The sequence below is a fragment of the Cyprinodon tularosa genome, unplaced genomic scaffold (genome assembly GCF_016077235.1).
Source record: "Cyprinodon tularosa strain WSP-4 unplaced genomic scaffold, ASM1607723v1 ctg102, whole genome shotgun sequence".
NCBI lineage: Eukaryota > Metazoa > Chordata > Actinopteri > Cyprinodontiformes > Cyprinodontidae > Cyprinodon > Cyprinodon tularosa.
In genome coordinates this window covers 987775-1008807 of record NW_024037805.1, presented here as the reverse complement: position 1 = coordinate 1008807, position 21033 = coordinate 987775, and the positions used below count along the sequence as shown (strand labels likewise).

The 21033-nt window shown below is 40.5% G+C and overlaps 1 protein-coding gene across 3 annotated transcripts in view; it reads left to right on the top strand.

Moving 5' to 3' along the window:
• Nucleotides 1-1708: 1708 nt before the first annotated feature.
• Nucleotides 1709-21033, top strand: part of si:dkeyp-68b7.12 (rho GTPase-activating protein 30) — a 29302-nt gene continuing 9977 nt past the window's right edge. For 2 of the 3 annotated variants that reach the window (XM_038279421.1, XM_038279414.1), the window contains exons 1-10: nucleotides 1709-1797; nucleotides 2363-2708; nucleotides 11033-11135; nucleotides 14132-14276; nucleotides 15202-15284; nucleotides 16221-16328; nucleotides 16430-16789; nucleotides 16972-17069; nucleotides 17351-17422; nucleotides 19101-19847. In XM_038279421.1, the coding sequence (XP_038135349.1) occupies nucleotides 2621-2708; nucleotides 11033-11135; nucleotides 14132-14276; nucleotides 15202-15284; nucleotides 16221-16328; nucleotides 16430-16789; nucleotides 16972-17069; nucleotides 17351-17422; nucleotides 19101-19847 (1804 nt within the window). In that variant the 5' untranslated portion in view covers nucleotides 1709-1797; nucleotides 2363-2620. The remainder of the gene's footprint in view (nucleotides 1798-2362; nucleotides 2709-11032; nucleotides 11136-14131; nucleotides 14277-15201; nucleotides 15285-16220; nucleotides 16329-16429; nucleotides 16790-16971; nucleotides 17070-17350; nucleotides 17423-19100; nucleotides 19848-21033) is intronic. The other variant, XM_038279427.1, reaches the window with a different exon arrangement.

Here is a 21033-nt window from a genome sequence, read left to right as displayed (position 1 = left end):
GGCCGGTTCTTCCTGAAGTCTAAGATGATCTCCTTGGTCTTCTCAAAGGTTCAGGATCAGGCTGTTATCTCTGCACCAGTCCACCAGCTGCTCCACCTCCTCTCTGTAGTCCTGGTCGTTGTCGTCCCTGATGAGGCCCACCACCGTGGTGTCGTCTGCAAACTTCACTATGTGATTGGTGGTGAACCTTGGGGACGCAGTCATGTGTCATCAGGGTGAACAGCAGGGGGCTCAGGACGCAGCCCTGAGGGGAGCCTATGCTTAGGGTGATGACATCAGAGGTGTTCTGTCCGACCCGGATTGACTGAGGTCTGCTGGTGAGGAGGTCTAGCAGCCAATTGCAGAGGGGGGTATTGAAGCCCAGCTGTTCCAGTTTTCCTATTAGATGCTGTGGGATTATGGTGTTGAAAGCTGAACTGCATTCCCAAAGGTAAGGTCACACATCCAAATCCGTCTGATACCATTTGTTAGTGTCATGATCTGGCCTGTTTGCTCTCCCTTAATTAATCATTCCTTTCACCTGTCGTTTTTCCCTCCCTTCCTCAATTATAATTTATTCCTCTCACCTGTTTCCTCTAGTTTCGATTCAGTTCAGCCTGAGCATTCAGGGCCAGATCATTGCTTGTCTTTCTGTCAGTCTTTCTGTTCAGTTTTATTTTATGGTTCATGTCCTGGATCCTGGCAGCCAGTGGAAAGAGGGTTTTTGTGTTTTGTGTTTTTGTGCCTGATCTTGATCCTGTCTCTGTCTGTTCCTGTCTGTTCTGGATCCCTGACCAGGATCAGCTTCCAGCATAACCTCTGGGACTGCAGCAATTGGGGACATTCTTGGTCTGGACTGCTAAACCAGAGTGTCGGAGATTGGGCGTTTTGTTTTGTTTTATTTAATAAACGTTTGAACTTTCCTACTGACTGTCTCTCCTTGAATACTGGGTCCATCTGTCCTCGGTTCTTGACAGTTAGATTGTTAAAGATTTTGATTTGTGCCTTCACCTTTAAGGAAAGGTAGATCCTGACCTTTCATTCAGCCCCTCCAACCAATAACTGTTGCAGACACCACCCAGAACACCTCGCTTAATGTCCACATTGATTTGGCTGCTAACAGCTGTAAAATAAAACCATCCACCATTAAATGATTTGATCTAAAAAGTGATGGCATGTTGAAAACACCTTTTTTATATTGAGTGAAGGTAAAAAAAAACTCTGTGGGTAACAATTAATCACACATTTTTTAATGGAATGATAAGTTCAGTATCGGTTATTGCTTCTTATTTCATGAGTTGGTAACCATTGATATCTCTGAGTATATAGCCAAAGGAAAAGAGATGATTAGTTAATAATTATTCTTAGTTAATTCCCTCTTAGTTCCTTTTTTATATTTGGTAGCATTTGTTGAATACACTGTTTTCTATATTATGATTTGTCCTATTGAAATTGTGACCTAAATTACTATCTTAAGCATATATAGTACTTCTATGTTCACATTTTGCTTGTACTACCTGCAGCAACTATAGAGATATGGGGTTGTTTTAGGCACATAAATGTTAACGTATCTGCTTCTTCCCTTCTGGGTGAGTAAATCACCTGGAAAACAAAGAGGTAAACGTTGCTCAAAGGGAAATAGATGCAGCATGCAGATACAAAGAACTGATTTCCCTACAGAGGCGGAGAGACTGCGGGCTGCATACACAGAGAAAGCACAAGAGAAGGAGAGACACTCAGGAAGTTGACAGGGGAAGTTTAGTGGTTTTTTTGCGTCATCATTTTATGCTGCTTCTTGTGTGCCGTTGCAGAGTGAAGGTAGGAACACTTGTTTTCGCTTTATAAGTTGTTTAGTTTCTCTTGTTTTTGTTCATTTCCAACTCTTCCTACAAAAGGCAGATGTGGATAGGGATGGGGTGAGGGATGGGAGGGAGGCAGCAGGTGTCAGGATGGTGAAGAAGGTGGGGGTTGAGTTTGTATGTCTGTCTCAGTTTGTATTTTCAAGCTCGACTTCCGCTGCAGTGAGATCGGGCCCTGCAATGGCCGTGACATGTGCTCAGGAAGGGCGAAAAGCACCGGCTGTGACCCCAGCAGCCGGGCCCAAGCTGAGAGTGGAGACTTTATTTGGTCCAACAGCTCAAGGGCTCTTATAAAGTGAGACAGGAGGAATCATTCAGAGGCTCATTTCAATGAATAGCAGAAGTACAGGGACAAGGGTGTGGCCTTTGACTCGTAAAAAATAAATTGAGTTCATTGGGGGGAAGTGGAAAGCCACATTTGCACACTAGGGATTGAGTGCAGCTTGTTTGATTTTGCATGGATATTTATCTGCAATGTGGAGAAATATTACGCACTAAAAAAATAGTTATTTCTGCTTTTGCAGGCTGGAAGACTAAAAGTTTGTCCTAAGACTCCAGCTTTACAATGCGATACAGCTCACCAGGGTGGCAAAGTTCACAGAGGCAGCAGCATCAGCAGCAGCAGTGCAACAGAATCCCTGAAATGCAAAGCTCCTCCACAAAGTCACTGTCACACTAAGAGGAGTCGGCGAGCACATCCAACCGCAGGCAGCCGGCAGAGTGAGCAGGCAGAGGAGCGCCGGCCGTTCTGAATGTGTGGGGGAAACTGAAGGCAGGAAGAGATGCGGAGAGTTCGAAGAAAAGGGGGCAACAAAGAGAAGGTGTTTGGATGTGATCTGCTGGAGCATCTCACCACCTCCAGTCAGGAGAGTAAGTGGAAAATCATAAACCCAGAAAAATGTAACATTGCTCTTATTCATCTCAGTTTTTTTTTTTATTTCCCACATGAAAAAAACCTCAAACAGACAGCCATGAACCTGAGTTAAAGGTTACATTCAGCCAATACTTACTAAGTGTCTGCCTTAACTTCTCTGTAACCTAATACGGCTATATTCTTTCATAATGATATTTCTATGTAATTAAAAAAGACTTGTTTCTCCTTTCTAAAGGTCTAAATTCAACCTTATCATTAATAAAACACAAAGCTTCAACCAAACCTGGTTTAAAAAACTAGCTTTTTGATGCAACACTGACTAAGATTGTTGGTTACATCTAAGATTTCTGAGATTCATCACCAAACCATCATTTTCAGCCAGTATAAAAGACTTTAATATAATGTAAATGTAAATCCCTTTATTGTCCCATAATGGGGAATTCACTCTCTGCATTTAACCCATCCCCTTGGGGAGCAGTGGGCTGCCATTGTGTGGCGCTCGGGGTGCAGTGTGGGGTGAAGGGTTTTGCTCAGGAACCCGGAGTGCAGGCTGTGGGGGTCGAACCGGGTACTTGTAACTTTACAACCAACTTGCAGGGTTCCACTGCAAATTTGCAGCTACAACTTGAAGTTGTTTTAATGAGATATGATAGGAATCTTCACCAGCATATTGAGATATGATATTACAAACCAAAAGGTATTTGTGCAGAACCCCAGTCGGCCTCGGCAGATGGCCGCTCACACTGAGCCTAGTTCTGCTGGAGGTTTCTTCCTGTTAAAAGGGAGTTTTTCCTCTCCACTGTCGCTACAAGCATGCTTAGTGTGAGGGATTGTATTGGAGTCGATGAGTCGATGCAATCAACTGGTTTTCCTTAGATAGAAAACTTTGTATCAATTTGACTGTATGATCTGGTTAAACTGTAAAGTGCCTTGAGATGAAATGTGTTGTGAATTTGGCGCTATATAAATAAACTGAATTGAAATTGAATTGAACTGTGGGATGGACAGAGAATTACAGATTAATTTTAATATATTTGATTGTAGATTTTATTTCCCCCAGATATATAGAAACCCAGTGCATATTATTAATCCTCAGATGAGATCTGACATCTGAATCAAACCCTCCTGTAGGTAATTTAATCTCAGCATAATCACTGCTGCTTTGCAAAGGCATCAGATGTTAATGGAGAACATTATTGAACAAACAACATCATGGAGACCCAGAAACACAGCAGACAGGTCTTAGACTTCCAGCATTAAATGATTTGATCTAAAATGTGACTGTCATGTTGAAAACACCTTTTTTATATTGGGTGAAGGTAAAAAAACTGAATGGGTGACAATCACACATTTTTTTATGGAATTATAGGTTCAGTATCTGATAACTAGGTTATTAGTTACAATCTTATTTCATGAGTTGGTAACCATTGATATCTCAGAGTATATAGCCAAAGGAAAAGAGACAATTAGTTAATAGTTAGTTAATTCCATCTCAGTTCCTTTTTTATATTTGGTAGCATTTGTTCTTTATGATGATTTTTCCTATTGAAATTGTGACCTAAATCTCTATCTTAACCATATATAGCACTTTTATGTTCACATTTTGCTTTTACTATCTGCAATAGGTTTTTAAAACTTATAAAAAGTGGAAATATTAAAGAGATATGGGGTTGTTTTAGTCACATAAATGTTAACGTATCTGCTTCTTCCCCTCTGGGTGAGTAAATCACATGGAAAACAAAGAGGTAAAAGTTGCTCACAAAGGGAAATAGATGCAGCATGCATTTTGAGCAATATTCCAAACCTTTAATATCTCAACAGTATGGTTCATGTTCTGCAACTGAAAAGGTATCACACCTGCAAATCTACCAATATATAGTCATTGCCTAAACCCACAGGCTGGGCTATAAACCAGAAACCTGCTACTTTGGAGCAGAGATCAGCAGCTAAGGCAGAGCATCAATTGAGTCCCATTTTGGTGGAGCTTCTGTTCAGATGGGACCAAAATATAACTTTTGGGTTAAGCAAGAACTTTGTGTGAAAGTGTATCATACTATTCCAGTCATGCAGATCCCATAAACCTACTTTACCCTATCATTCATGACAACCCATTCACATTTGTAAATATACACAACTTAATATCTTAAAATGCACATTGGTGGATTACTTTGGGTTAAGCCTAAAGACAAATCAACATGTGATGTGGCGGAGCTAGAATCGAACTCTCAACCTTTTATCCACCAAAGATCTGCTCTTCTAAAGCTGATTGAATGTTTCAGTACAGGCACACCATTCCCACAGTAAAGCATGGGGGAAGTTGCATCATGGGGATGGGGAAGCTGATCAGAGATTATAGGAAGATAAAAACAAAGCTGTTGGAGTCTGAATGAGTCCTGACTGGAGAACACCTCTAAGTGACAGTAGAGTGGTGGAATGGCCTAGTCAAAGTATAGGCTTAACTCCAATTTAGTGTTTGTTGCAAAAATTTAGAAGACTGCAATGGACACAACTTTGGGTCTCTAGATCAGGGATCTGCAAAAGGTTGTGTAATAAGTACAGCTGCATTTATTACACAACCTTTTAGTAAAACATGACTTATTATTACCTTTTAAAGATTTGCTAAAGGAAATCTGTTGCTCTTTCAAAGTGTCAATGGTGTTTGTTTTGCATTTTTAGTTTTTAAAATAAGGAAAACATGAAAAGTTTTTAAAAAAATGAATCAGGCATTTACAAAAAAAGACATAATTACCAATTAATGACAAAAAAAATAGGTCTAAAATCATTAAAGCTTCTAAGACTGCTATTTGTCATTATACGACATCAGTTGGTTGTTAATATTACTTTTACTTACTATTCAGAGCCATTTATGGGGTTCAAAGAGCCACTTCTTGCTCTGGAGCAGCAGGTTGCAGACCCCTGCTCCAGATGTTCCAAACTGGTGAAGCTATCCAACAAAAGGCTTATGATAAGTCTCACTCATATCAGCCATGAAATGGGGACCCTACAGGCATTCATGTAGGGGTCTGAATGTAAATACAAACTATGTTTCTGTTGATTTTCTTTATGGCTAAGCCAGGCATCCCCAAGGTCGGTCCTGGAGGGCCGCTGTCCTGCAGGTTTTAGAGGTTTCCCTGCTCCAGCACAGCTGATTTCCATTGATAGCTGATTAACAGGCTTTTGCTGAACTGCAATCATCAGAATCAGCTGTGCTAAAGAGGAAAAACCTCTAAAACCTGCAGGACAGCGGGCCTCCAGGACCGACTTTGGTCATGCCTGGGCTACAGTAAGCAATCATTTTGTGTCCACCCAAAAGAAATGGGACAAAATGGAAATAATTGACATGGTTTGACTGTTATAAAGTAAAGGTGATATTAAGAAGAACGTTCCACAATGAGGATGTAGTGATTTTCATTCTGTCGCAGAGAAGAGCTTTGATTCATCGTCATATAGGTATAGATGTCAGAATGTTTTAAGACGACAACACAATATGGCATCACCGTCTTCTGGTCTGCACAGCAGTTTGAGTGTAAAATAAATATAATGAACAGCGTTTTTCCTATAAGATATAGAAGAACTGAAAAACCTATAAAACACGCAACTGGAGTCTGCATGTGGTGCAGAAATGTCAGAGCACCGTTACTGGGGTTTCATCGCAGATTGAAGAAGTCAAATTTATGTGGTTATGTTTTGTTTCACTCTGTTGCTTAGCAGCTGATATTGTGGTTATTACAGAGGTCTGTCATAACACAAAATCACTTTGTTTAGTTAAGAATCTGGAAGATATTCCTTAGGCATGAATTTCTTATTAGGACATAGCTTACTCCAGTCCATTGGAGTGTACATATGTTCCCTTTATAAAGGTTTCTGAGCTGTTATTGAGCTAATGTAAGGTACACACCATGGTTAAAGGTCTTTTATCTCTGCATCTGCAGAAACTTAGTAATCTCTGCCAACCAATTACCCTGACATCCACTGACCTAGTTTTATGATATTAAATGTCGCATCACTTTGCTTTTAGGTTTATTTCATTTTCAATCACTTCCCCTTTGGTATAACCTCAGTCTACAATTGTAGTTTAATAACTAGAAAATTTCTAAAGAAATTTTGAGGGGGGCCACCTACTGCCCGTCTGGGTAACTGGGCCAATACGGCCCTGGCAAGTGACGTCGGGGCTCCCCAGACCAACTGCTTACGCCTTTGAGGGCTGCTGAGGGAAGGAAAGAGGGCTAGGTCATGGGCAAAGAGAGCTGTGTGCCACTTGTGCTGAAATCTGGGAAATAGACGTGCACAGCATATGATGCACAAGGGTAATATGGGTTGTCCATATTGAACCGCAGTGGGCAAAGCGCAGTTGGTTGGCTCTGCCCGCCTGCTAGGAGCCCTTGCAGCGATGAAAAAAATCACCAATGGCGGGCTCCGCCCGCCTGCTAAGAGCCATTGCAGTGATGAAATCACCATTGGCGGGCTTCGCCCGCCTTCTAAGAGCCATTGCAGTGATGAAATCACCAATGGCGGGCTCCGCCCGCATGCTCAGAGCCATTGCAATGATGAAATTACAAATGGCTATGAGCAATATGCCAGAATGTATGAGTGTGTATAAGGAAGAGGCTTTTATTCTGTAGAGTCCCTGTAGTGTTATTTGGAAAGTCTATCATGGATGTGTATCAAAAGATGGGTCATGCCCAGCAGTGATGTAGAATCCATTTCCAAATGTTAAATCACTGGTTTTCCATGTTATTAGGTGAATAGCTGCTGTATTACAGAGTAAATGGGAGACTTTTATTGTGAAATTTGCTCTGGGGTGTGTTTTGAAAAGGTCACTAGAGTCTAATAAAAACAACCTGGAAGAGTTTGGGTCATAATGTTGAGCCATTTGCATCAATTATTGCATTAGTATAATCTAGAGGCTTTTATTTTGTAGGGTCCCTGGAGTCTTATTTTGAAAGTCCAACAGAGTTGTGTTTAGAGAAAATGTTCAGACCCAGCAATGATAGTTGATGACTTTCCAATCGTTAAATCACTCTTTTTTCCATGTTATTAGGGCAGTGATGAAGATGAAATGGGAGGCTTTTATTTTGAAATTTGCCATAGGGTGTGTTTTAAACAGTCTCCTAGAGTCTATTCTCTAAAATGGGGTTGAGTTTGGGTCATAATGTTGAGCCATATAGGGCAATAAATATATGTAAAAAATATAGAGGCTTTTATTTTGTAGGGTCCCTGGAGTCTTATTTTGAAAGTCTATCAGTGTTGAGTGGCAAGGGAAGTGTCATGGACAGCAGTCATATAGTATCAATTTCCCAATGTTAAATCAGTGCTTTCACCCTCCATTAGATTAATATGTGCTGTTTAAAACAGCAGAGGTAAAATCTGTTTGAAGCACGGTTACCTTGACAACGCTTAACGAGCCTGTCAGTGACAGAGAGAAAAGCGCAGCACTATCGTCCCTTCGCTCTCAGGCTTTTTTGAATGGGAGGAACAGCTCCGAACAAACGACTGCTTAGCAAAAACCGTATGAGTTATTCAAAAAATTTCTTCACCATGAGCATCAGCAATCCTTCGACTCCAACTATGCCAACTTTGGTGTATGTGTGTCTTTCAGAACAATATTTATGACGAGTTGAAAACACATAGTGATGTTCGTTTTTCTCCCCTCTGCTGTTCCAAAACCAATGAAAAACGGCTGATTTTCATCGACACTAGGTCGGTCTGGAGCGTTTTTAAGGAAAAGTATTAATCCTACCGTAATTCCGAAGACATTGTGTGAGTCCAGAGGTTTCAGTCTACAAACTGTATAGTTTTAAAGTATATATAAAAACGTTCTTCCAGATGTTTCTTTTTTTTTTTTGGTAGAGCGCATTAAAAATTGGCTTTGTTCCTAGCATGGAATAGGCTGTCAAAGTGCCTTTTTTTACTTTTTGATGTGAGCTTGTTGATTTTTTCTGTAGTTGTTGTAAAAGAAGCATCTCATTGCTGCCCCAAGTGGTCAAAGAGTGGCTAATATAGTTGACCTTTTCTATTGATACAAATGGTACACGAGTTACAGGCTTTTATTATCATAGCCTGGCGTTGGTGTATAGATGCTGTTTCCTCAGATACACGTTTCTGTAGCAAGTTATCCTGTAGATGAAGCAACCTGGATATATATACAGGAGATTAGAGAAGCCGTGCAGTACTAAATGGATAGATATGAGCTGCAGCACATGTGGAAGGCTAATGCTGCCTAGTACTAACGCTGCCTACATGTGAATGAAGTGGAGCGCCGTGCAATTCCCGCTCTCCACTCAGGGGGATGTTCGCTCATTCGCTCCGCCGCTCTAAGATGCGCCAGAAAATCACCTTAATTTTCCTGCCGCTTCGGCGAAATCGCTCGACGCTCGCTCAGATTTTGAGGAGAAGGCATTTTCTGACATTTTACCTTCATGTAATGATGCCAGGGCCCTGGGACAAACCGCGTTTGATTTAATGATGTGACAGATACACGTGTATTGTCTCTTTTATCTGGCTGTTAAATTACCGTACTGTTTCCCAGCTGTGAACGTAACACCTCGCTCCATTCATGATGCGTCACGTTTCCTATTTAATTATTCATTTATCACTTTTTACAAACACTCTGTATTCTTAAGTATAGTTAGTGTATGTTTTTATATTTTATCCCACTTTCTATCACACAATATGCAATCCTTGTCTCTGCGATTCCATGGTAAAGTTGAAACATAGACTTACAAATTTTATAATCCAACACCTTTTATTGACACTGTGACCGCATCTGAGTGAAATCCTCGCTCCGGCCTTTGAATTGAAAACCGCTTTGTGCTCCACCATGTTTCTTCCGCTCTGCTCCACCACTCGCTCCGCTCCCATGCTCTGGTTCATAAACGCAATAAGCCCAGCATCAAATTATATTAATTGAACTAACCGTTGACTGACAGTTCTGTGACATTGCGTTTTCAGTGCAACTTAGAGCAATTGTAACAAATCAACGTAACACGTACGAATGGAAACACTGAAAAGGTGAATCAATCAGCACTGAACTGCTTTTGGTACTAATTGGAAAGGGGCATCAGTCTTTATAGTTGAACACAGTGAGTTACACTTTAAATACAGGTGGCTGATGTTGTGCTAATACTGAAGCTTGCAGTCAACCTGCTTTATTCACAGTAAAATCCAGTGGTGTTCTAGTTTAATTGTTTCACCCAACCTCTCTTCTAATGTTTCTTTTAAAACAGCCTAATAACCACTAAGACACAGAAAACAGGAAATGCAAATATACCTCTCTAACATTTAAACTATTTTCAACATGGTCAAGCCAAAGCAATTTTGGAAAGAAAGTTTGTTCTCAAATGAGCCAAACATTTTAAGTTAATTAACCACAAGAAATCCAGATGAAGTCTTAAAAATCTAACAAGAATGTGTAACTATCAAGCATGGTGGTGGTAGCATCATGCTGTTGGCCTTTATTGGTGCTGAGCTTCAGTCCTTTTCGCTCATTATTAAAGAGAATTACTCAAACACATCAGCACTGGTGTTAAAATGGGGGGGAAAGTGTTATTTAAGAGGTAAAAGGGAGTTTTCTGATGATGCTGCCACCTGTGGCCAAAACACAGAACTGCAGCTCTCTTAAGCTCTTTCTCGTAGCTCGTACTTTTTTGCTTTTTAATTACGTTGATTTGTCGTAGGTCTCTAAGTTGAACTGGATGCCGGTTGCTTCTGAGTATTCACAAAATCCATCTTGTATATAACGCTTCGGTTGTTGTCTTGGTCAGAGCCATTAAACATGACCGCGCTTGACATCACATCTGCAGAAACCATGCGGGAACTTCCGACCCAAAGTACATTCAGGGAAAATAGGCTACATGCATAAAGATGCATTGGTCCAGAACTACTGAGGAGTCATTCTGCTCATCAAATGATGTTTTAGTTGTTAATGGCCAAGTAGAAATATATTTTTCTATAAAACCTCGGTGTTCTTTACACCGAAACATCTCAAAAAAAGTTATATTTTGCTTCTTAGTGAGTTCCATGCTAAGAAAACAATCAACTAATGCAATTCTTTTATTTACTTTATTTTTACAATGGCAGCTTTTGTTTGTCCAGTAATAGTACCTTGACCTGACCAGTAATCTTTAGTAATCTCTTACTGGGAGAATCAGCTTTTTCTAGCTGATTGCCTTACATGATTGGCTATATAAATTCCTACAATGAAATCGACCACATAAAATGGATAATTAGTCTAACCCTGTCCACACATCTAATTAATGCAAAATAAGCTTTTTCTTCTGATTCTATTATTTCCTTTATTAATGAAACTGATGTCCTACAGTTCCCCCAGTGTTACGCACCTGCAGTGAGTTTGTGGAGCAACATGGGATCGTGGATGGAATCTACCGCTTGTCTGGAGTTTCTTCTAATATCCAGAAACTAAGGTTAGTGTGCTGTATTCGACTCTGTTTACCATAATCTCCTAACAGTCTAGGGAGAAATGTTTCCATGGCTTTCAATATGGTAATTGAAAAAAACACAAGTACACACTTGCTGCTTTAGTAAGAAATGTGCATATTTAACTGATTATTAAAAGTATTCTGGTGTCTCTAAGCTGTATACCATGATAGGGGGACATCAACAAAGAAGCAATTGGTGCTTCTTATCAACCTGTGCGGGGATAGAGAGCAAATCCTAAACATTCTGAATCCATCACCAGTTAAGACAGCAGCCACTCTTCATAACATTGGATGTCAGAACCAAAAATCACCTAGAATTAGGACTGTTTGATATGACGAAAATATGCATCATTATAAAATTATTCATATCAACCAATGGGCTGCCAACAAGATGCTGCAGGCGCCACCCAGAGTGTCCCAGAACCTGCAGCCGGGGAGAATAAGCATGACTCCTGAGCGAGGTCAGGCAAACAGATCAGAACAGGAAGGCTCAGAGGTCCAGGAGTTAAGACAGTTAAGACAAACCATTAAGACAAAACAGGTCAGGATCAGGTAATCAGAAACCCTCAGCAACGTTAAAAACACTCAACACTGGCTAGAGAAATCAAGAATAATCTGCCCTGATAGCTGGATGCAAGCAGCTTAAATAGAGACAGGAGCAGGTGTATCAGACGAGCACTAATGAGAAACAGAGTTAGACAGGTGAATGGAATGAGTAATTAAGCCTGTCATCAGTGCAAAGATCATGACAATCGATAATTATTGATTGATTGATTTTGTTTTTGTTTTAAAAGAAACAAAAAAAAAAGACCAAAAGAAACATAACCTTTAACCTTTAAAAACAGATCAGCCCTTCAACCAACCTTGCTTACCTTGGATGTGATAGGTTGAAAACCTAAATCCTCTTCTGCCTACATCCCCCAGAATGCCATGCGGTTGTAGACTGTAAAGTGTGAAATAATATAATATTCTGTTGTATATATTTCCTATTGATATTGATCAGGTGTCTCTTGTGAGATATACACTATATTGCCAAAAGTATTTGCTCACCTGCCTTGACTCACATATGAGCTTAAGTGACATCCCGTTCCTAATCCATAGGGTTCAATATGACGTCGGTCCACCCTTTGCAGCTAGAACAGCTTCAACTCTTCTGGGAAGGCTGTCCACAAGGTTTAGGAGTGTGTTTATGGGAATTTTTGACCATTCTTCCAGAAGCGCATTTGTGAGGTCGCACACTGATGTTGGACGAGAAGGCCTGGCTCTCAGTCTCCGCTCTAATTCATCCCAAAGGTGTTCTATCGGGTTGAGGTCAGGACTCTGTGCAGGCCAGTCAAGTTCATCCACACCAGACTCTGTCATCCATGTCTTTATGGACCTTGCTTTGTGCACTGGTGCACAGTCATGTTGGAAGAGGAAGGGGCCAGCTCCAAACTGTTCCCACAAAGTTGGGAGCATGGAATTGTCCAAAATGTCTTGGGATGCTGAAGCATTCAGAGTTCCTTTCACTGGAACTAAGGGGCCAAGCCCAGCTCCTGAAAAACAACCCCACACCATAATCCCCCCTCCAACAAACTTTACACTTGGCACAATGCAGTCAGACAAGTACCGTTCTCCTGGCAACCGCCAAACCCAGACCCGTCCATCAGATTGCCAGATGGAGAAGCGCGATTCGTCACTCCAGAGAACGCGTCTCCACTGCTCTAGAGTCCAGTGGCGGCGTGCTTTACACCACCGCATCCGACGCTTTGCATTGCACTTGGTGATGTATGGCTTGGATGCAGCTGCTCGACCATGGAAACCCATTCCATGAAGCTCTCTGCGCACTGTTCTTGAGCTAATCTGAAGGCCACATGAAGTTTGGAGGTCTGTAGTGATTGACTCTGCAGAAAGTTGGCGACCTCTTCGCACTATGCGCGTCAGCATCCGCTGACCCCGCTCCGTCAGTTTACGTGGCCTACCACTTCGTGGCTGAGTTGCTGTCGTTCCCAAACACTTCCATTTTCTTATAATACAGCTGACAGTTGACTGTGGAATATTTAGGAGCGAGGAAATTTCACGACTGGATTTGTTGCACAGGTGGCATCCTATCACAGTTCCACGCTGGAATTCACTGAGCTCCTGAGAGCGACCCATTCTTTCACAAATGTTTGTAAAAACAGTCTGCATGCCTAGGTGCTTGAATTTATACACCTGTGGCCATGGAAGTGATTGGAACACCTGATTCCAATAATTTGGATGGGTGAGCAAATACTTTTGGCAATATAGTGTATATTAATATTGATTGAATATTCATATAATAATATGAAGTAAAGGTCAGAGCATGCAAAAAAAAGTAATCTCAAAAACCTGAGAGCTCTTTCTCAGGTTTCCGGGCCTCAGTTAGGATCTTATTACAGCAGTGGAAGTCATAGCAGGGCAGCTAGAAAGGGCTTTGGTAGCAGTGTCACCATGAGGATGTGCTTTCCCTCTCAATATCGGCCTGCAAGGCCGTATCTGGGTAAACCACAAATGTCCGGACTAAACTCCTTCACAGAGACAAAACTAGAGATGTCTCCTGCTCATATGCATGGCACCACATTTGTAGAAATCTAAACACTGCATACAGTCAAGCACAGTGGCAGAGGAGGCATTATTTTTAGGCAAAGCTCTAATGGGACTGAGCCATCAGAGGAAAAATAATCCTAAATGCTGACATTAAACAAAAACATAATGGTTAGAAATTTAGAAAAGAAGCAGGTTACTGTTATGATCCCAGTCAAGGTAGACCTCAAATGGACTGAAATGCTCTAGTAGGACCTAAAGAGAGTTGTGCAGAAACCAGTGGTTGCTTTTAAAAGAATAAAAACATTGTTATTAAGGCTCATGAGACACAGTTTCTTAATTATTCTATTACTTATTCTATACTGGAAAATGTTCTTACAATGACTGTATTCAATAATGAGTTTAGAATGAAATGAATTCTTGTTCCTTGACATCAGGGGTGAGTTTGAGAACGACGGGGCTCCAGATCTGAACAAAGATGTCTACCTGCAGGACATCCACTGCGTCAGCTCTTTGTGTAAAGCCTATTTCAGAGAGCTGCCCAACCCTCTACTCACCTACCAGCTGTATGACAAGTTTGCTGTGAGTATCTCTGACGCCACTTTCTAAACGTACATACATGATCATCATTTATCTATCCGTCTGTCTAAAGTTTAAAGCCCAACCTTTTTCCATTTTGAAGAAAATTTCATCTTTCTTTTTTTATCAATCATTTTATCTTATCTGTATATAATGGTCTTTTTGAAATTATTCCGTATGATTCTCTTTAATTATTTTGTGTGGCCTCCATGCCACAGCAATGCAGTTTTTTTCTTATGTCTCTCTTATCTGAAATATATAAATATTCACTGCAAAAACGTTCGGAAAATGAATAAAAATCTCTTAAATTAAGTGTATAATTCCTTCATTTCAGTAGGAAAATAAGATGATTTGCTAATGAAATGATAATATTTACACTTAAAATAAGATAATTAGATATTATGCACTTGAAATATAAGACTGTTTTGTTTCTCTCATTTAGATGTAAATTGTCTTGTTCTGTTGGCAAACTGTCTTAATTACCTCCTCAATAAAAAAAAACAAAAGCACTTATTTTAGGAAAAAATAACTTATTTAAATTAACTTTTTTTGCTGTGTATAAATTTATTTTCCTTATTTTGCCTTTATAATGAGAGATGTTTCATTTACTCATTTGGTCAGTCTTGAGAAAACTGCATACATTATTAGTAGCTCCTTACATAAAAGGAAGAAATGTGATATTTCATAAAAATAGGATATATTTTGGCTCTTTATGTCAGGTGCTTGTATGGCAATCTCTTGTCTAAACACATTTTTTTTGTACGTGGTACATTTCTTTGTACGTTTAAAAACAAATAAAAAGGCTTCTTGCCCAAATTGTTTTTAATATATACAGTATATGGTCCAGTAAAAACTATGTTTCCTAACTTTGGAGATTGTAAGACTATAAAAGGAAGTAGTTTGCTAATAAATGCATGTATTCCTGCAGGAGGCAGTGGCCATCCAGCTGGAAGAGGAGCGGCTGATAAAGATCAGGGATGTTCTGAAGGAGCTACCAGAGCCTCATTACAGGTAGAGTCTCCTGCAGCACAGCGAGAGCCTCTAAAGCACAGATCCCTGATATTTATTAGTGCTATAGAAGGTAAATATGGAGAGTATATTAAATAAAGAGTCTGAACCTTAGCAGACTGAGAGTGTGTTTTCATTTGCATTTTTGTCAAATTAATTCCAGATACAGAGACTTAAGGCACATTTTTTATATTTCAACATTTCTGATACATAAAAGGGTTTTGAAAATATTCACAAATTTCTATGTTTCTGATTGACTGAATTGTGTTGACAACATTGTTTTTTTTTTTTATCTGTTAGGAAATGTTAGAGTTTTCTGGGATCTGTGCTGCAGGCTTCCAGTACAGCTGGGGCATTACATTATAGAAATACTGTAGCTAAGCAAAATGATGCTAATGTCTTTTTTCCAGCATATGAATATAATCTTATATCAACATTTCCAGACATTAACACTGAACAATTTATAAGTGGCTATATTATTGTATAATCTATTTGTAGCCATTTTCCTATGATGCTTATATTAACAAAAAATAAAAATAGTTTTAAACTTTCTGTGTCAACATTGAAAACTTTAAAAAATATCATTCATTTTAATTGTATAATAGATCTATTAAGAAATGTTTCTATAATATAGTAAAGTTTCCATCATTAGTGTTGAAGTTTTTTTTTTGTAATTTTCTCTTTATAAAAAGATTTCCGGTTTACTAATTAGGCTGAAAAAAGAGCTTAAGAGGGTTTGTTTGGGCTTCCTGTTTTATTTAGTAGACTTTTTTACAGATCAAATGTTCTTTTAGAAATTATAAAAGGACACCATGCATTCATATTCATAAAGTAATCAGAAAAGACTATAGTTAGCCCTTAGTGATGTGTATAGAGGCCTATATCATTACAGGTGGAGGATTATTGATAAAGGATAATGCTTAATAACTAATGTTGCAGGACTCTGGAGTTTCTGATGCGACATCTGGTCCGGATGGCTTCATATTCCTCAGAGACCAACATGCATGCGCGCAACCTGGCCATCGTCTGGGCCCCCAACCTGCTCAGGTGTGCTACTATGAGGCCCACGGCCTTTGCCTAAATCCCTCTGTCATGTTTTGCTAAACAAATAACCTTTTTTGTTCTTTCTTGGGGATCTGGAACATAAGGTCGAAGGACATTGAGGCCTCTGGATTCAACGGTACAGCAGCCTTCATGGAAGTTCGAGTCCAGTCCATCGTGGTGGAGTTCATCCTCACTCACGTCCCTCAGCTGTTTCCTCTTGAAGGTCTGAACAAACTCTCCCTCACTTTTCCACTGTCAGACCCATTGCTATATCGCTGCCTTCTCTGTCCTTCAGGTGCACCTGCAGAGAGAAGGAAGTCCCTCCCCTCTCCGACAGCGCTACCCAATCAGGACGTCCTGTTCTTCAAGTCCTCAGGTTCTCAGCCTAACTTTGGGAACATCAGTCCTGGAGACGGACCCCTGGCGATCAGACCCTACCATGCAATAATCGAAGGCACAGACAAGTGAGGGCACTGATCTCCAGAGAGCTCACACCATGCACATGTTTACACACTGTAGGACTAAACCCATTCAAGGCCGTGTGCATCTTAATTAGTTTCATAGAAAGAGAGGGTGGGGAAATGATAATGATAAAATTTGAACATTTCACATTTAAAGTGTGTTTGCAAATTGTCTTTTTCCTCAGGAGGAAAGGATCGCTTAAAGGCAGGAAATGGATGTCCATTTTTCACATCGGAGGACGATTCCCAGACCCAAGAAAGAAACACAAACATTCCACCAAGGGTATGAAATCCTCTTAGAGACATTTCTTCTCTTCTTCTCATTTTAGAGGTTTACTGAAAAACCTGTTTGTCTAATCCTCTTAAAGATGAACACAAAACTAAATATTTTAATGTACATAAACAACCTCCATGTTATCTAACACATGAACATAAAAGGACTTTTGGGGTGGTGATCAAAATAATATTAGAATACATACCAAACTGTAGTGCATGCTTTTAAAGACACTTTTGAGGGTCTTTTTTTTTTCTTTTTAAAAATGTCACTGTTTTTTGTTTTTTCAGAAAAAGACAGAACGCCTTTAAGACCTGCAAGAAGCATGGACTCCCTCAGCACGCCGTCCTATCCCAACGAAGGTGCTATGCTTTGAAATATGTTTTAAAACTCAAATTTCAGATAAAATATTTAACCATTTGATGCAAAGTTGTTTTTTTCTACAAAAAAAACTTAAATGCTTAAGAGTTGTCTGGTGATGTAGAAAGATTTGGTGATTTTGACATTTTTGTGTTTGATCCACAAAATACCAGTGGAAGAGACAGGGGCGGATTTAGGAAATTTAGGGCCCTAGGCAAAAACAGGCAGGGGGCCCTCTAAATCAAGAAGGCAGAACATAAACAAACCCATTATAGAGATAAAGAATTTTTTATAAAATAGGCATACATTATTTGTTCTCCCTTTATTCCCTCTCCTCTTGTCCCTTTTCCTGTTGTTTTCCTCTCTATGGTTTTTTTGTCTCTTTTTCTTTTCATATTAACAATGTGCTCAGCTGTCTTTTCATGCTGTCTCTAACTTAGCCCATTCTAACTTAGCTGATTGCTCCTTCCTGTGTTTCCAAAAAGATGACGGCAAAAGTAAATAACCCAGATCCTCTTTTCACTGTAGACAAGCCATGATCTGCTTATCTGTTCTCCATTTTTGATTTGGATGAAATAATAACTGCATGAATCATGACAGCAGACAAGATAGAGGAGAGCAGGAGGCGGGGTTACCAATCTACTTGCTCTGGAGAGCAGAGTTCGCTGCCTTTAGATGTTGTCGCCAAAGTCTCCAGCAGCAGAAAAAAGTCGCTATATTTGGCGCTAGGCACTTTTTTGTAACAAAAGCACTAGAGGGGTCTGAAAAGTCGCTAAATTGGCAACACTGCTCTTCACATTGTTTGTTTTCAAATGGTTTGCTGCTGTCCATTGGATGTTTCCGAACATGTGCAGCAAATGGACCGATCCATTGTGACGGACACTGAAGGGGGGCTGAGACACACTTAATATTATAAGCTTCCTGATGGCATTTTACCGAAAGGATTTTAATTAAAAACATAATTAATGTGCACAAATAAGGAATAGCTGTATTAACCATACATGTAAACTTATATTTATGGGGCCCCCAGGAACTTGGGGGCCCTAGGCAACTGCCTAGTTTTGCCTAATGGTAAATCAGCCCTTGCGAAGAGATTTGTTTTCACAGCTATCAGAAGAATATATGCTTGCCTCTATTGTGAAGTAAGAAAAAAACTGAAAAAACAACACATAGAATAATAAAAACTTATATAGTAGAGCAGCAATACAACAAAACAAAACTATTTGCATTTATCCCCCAAACTGCAGTGTGGATTATGTTACCTTAATCTGAAAGCTAATCTACTGAGGAAGCTGAACAGAAACCAAACCCTATGAAACGCTGCAGAGAAACTGGCAGCTTTTATTTACTGAAAATCTCTTGAGGCCTAGCTCCTCATTTACAAAAGAGAAATCAAAAGTGTTTATAAATCTGTATTGAGAAAATAACAGTGGAAACATTTTAAACAGCAGAAGTAGAACCAGAAACAGAAAGTCCAGTGATGCTCAGAGAGAGATGGGTCCTTTACCATAAGGAGAGGCGTTAGGGATGTAAACCAGAGCCTTTAACCTGGAATGACTGAAACACTTGAAACATGAGCTTTTCTTGATTTATTTTTATCTAATTCCTCTGATACATTTGCAAATCCAGACAATAGTGGCTCAATGTCCAACATTTTTTCTCCTGTTTCTTGTATTTCAGGTTCCAGGCGTTCTGGGCCCCGTCCTCCATCCAGCAACATGTCCCCTGCCATCACCTCCTCTCAGCCTCCCTTAGACACCCCAGCATCTGGCGGTGGATTGGGTAGCAGCGAATACGCAGTAACCTACCGCAGAGGAACAGGCTTAGTCAGCGGAGGTGCAGGGACACAGGGTACCTACACAGCTCTGGACCCTGATGGTTTAGTGATACCAGGCAGCGAGGGGATCCATTCCAGGTCCCCAGGACTCTCCAACAAAGCTAGAAGAGCTGCCATGCACATCACAGGCCCCACCCTTGTAACGGTGCCGCTACATATCACCTCTAACCTGGCGTTAGGAGTGCTTCAGGGGGGTGGCGACAGGGTTATCCTCCGTGGAAGAGACAAGGACGGAGGGGATAAGCAGGAAGGCAAGGAGGCAGGGGGGAAGATTGAGATTAAGGAACCCAAAGGAATGGAGTGGAACGTAGAAGCGAGCAAAAATGATGAGCAAAAGGACACGAGTCAAAATGAAAAAGAAGACTTGGACACAGCAGGAAATAAACGGGTAGCAGGAGACTCTGGAGAGGTGAAGGATGAAGGAGTTAAAGAGAAAGGAGACAAGGAGTCAGGAAAAGATGGCGAGCACAAAGAGGAGACACAGATCGGAAACCAGCATGTGGCGAGTGAGAAACATTCTGAAAGCTCCGTCACAGGGGAAGGTGATCAAGAAAACATCGCAGACGATGATCAAGGCAGCGAATACATGGGTAATTAACAGCAATTCATATCCATTACTGATTAATATAAATATCAGAGATAAAAGGAGCAGCTGAGGCCTTTAATCAACATTGTTATTATCATCAAACCATTCTCTTTCTGTCACGCTTATCCCTGCTGGGGTTGTGAGGTGTGCTGGTGCCTATCTCCAGCTGTCTACTGGCAAGAGGCGGAATCCACCCTGGACAGGTCGTAGGTCCATTGCAGGGCAACACAGAGACAAACACGACAAACAACCATCTACACACTCCTAAGGAGAATTTAGAAAGCCATTTGACCTAAGAATCGTGTTTTTTGGACTATGGGAGGAAGCCGGTAGCCTAGTGAGACCATCCTGATCTTGCGAGCTTTCAAGGTTTCACTCGCAAATCAGTCTGGAGACTCTCCGAAAATTTGGAGCCGTTCACCGAACGAACGTCCAATCAGCGTTGGCTTTGAGCCGGGTTGAGGTGTGACGCAATGAGAAGCGCGACAGTTCATTCTAAAGAACATGGCGGCTTCAGCCGATGAAACTAGCATTAGCGTGGCTATCGAGCAAGTTTTATCGGAATTACAGAGTATTTCTTCACTGAAAGAAGAGCAAAACACTGCTCTGGAGGCTTTTCTCGGAAAGAATAGCCTGGCTTGTGGTTGTGTTTTCGTCGTCGCTCTGTTAGTACGTCATATGCTTCGTTGATCTGATTGGTTTATTTGGCCCGTCTATCACCAACTTAGGCCAATCAGCTAACCAGTACTTTCACCCCTTCCCAAAATTACCTCAACGGAAGGTTTCCAGATGGATATGCGGAGCAAATCCATCTGGCGGAGTCAGGTTAGGAAGCCGGAGTATCCAGAGAGAACCCACACATGCTCAGAGAGAACATGGAAACTCCATGCAGAAAGAACTGGGGCAAGGAATTGAACCCTGAGCAGCCCATTAGTATTATTATTATTATTGAGTATCGTATGGGTCACATAATCACTCAGTAACTTTGTCTTTTTTTGTGCTTTTTAGGTTATTTAAAACATTATGAGTTGAAATAAGACTAACCTGTTTATGTTTTTTAGAGCAAACCTCAAACACTCCTCCCTACATCAAAATAGGCTCCTTTACCAAATCAGCAAAGATGAGACTGACAAAAGCAACATAGAAGCTCAGGTTAAAGTCTTCAAATCAACACAGAGATGCAGACATGT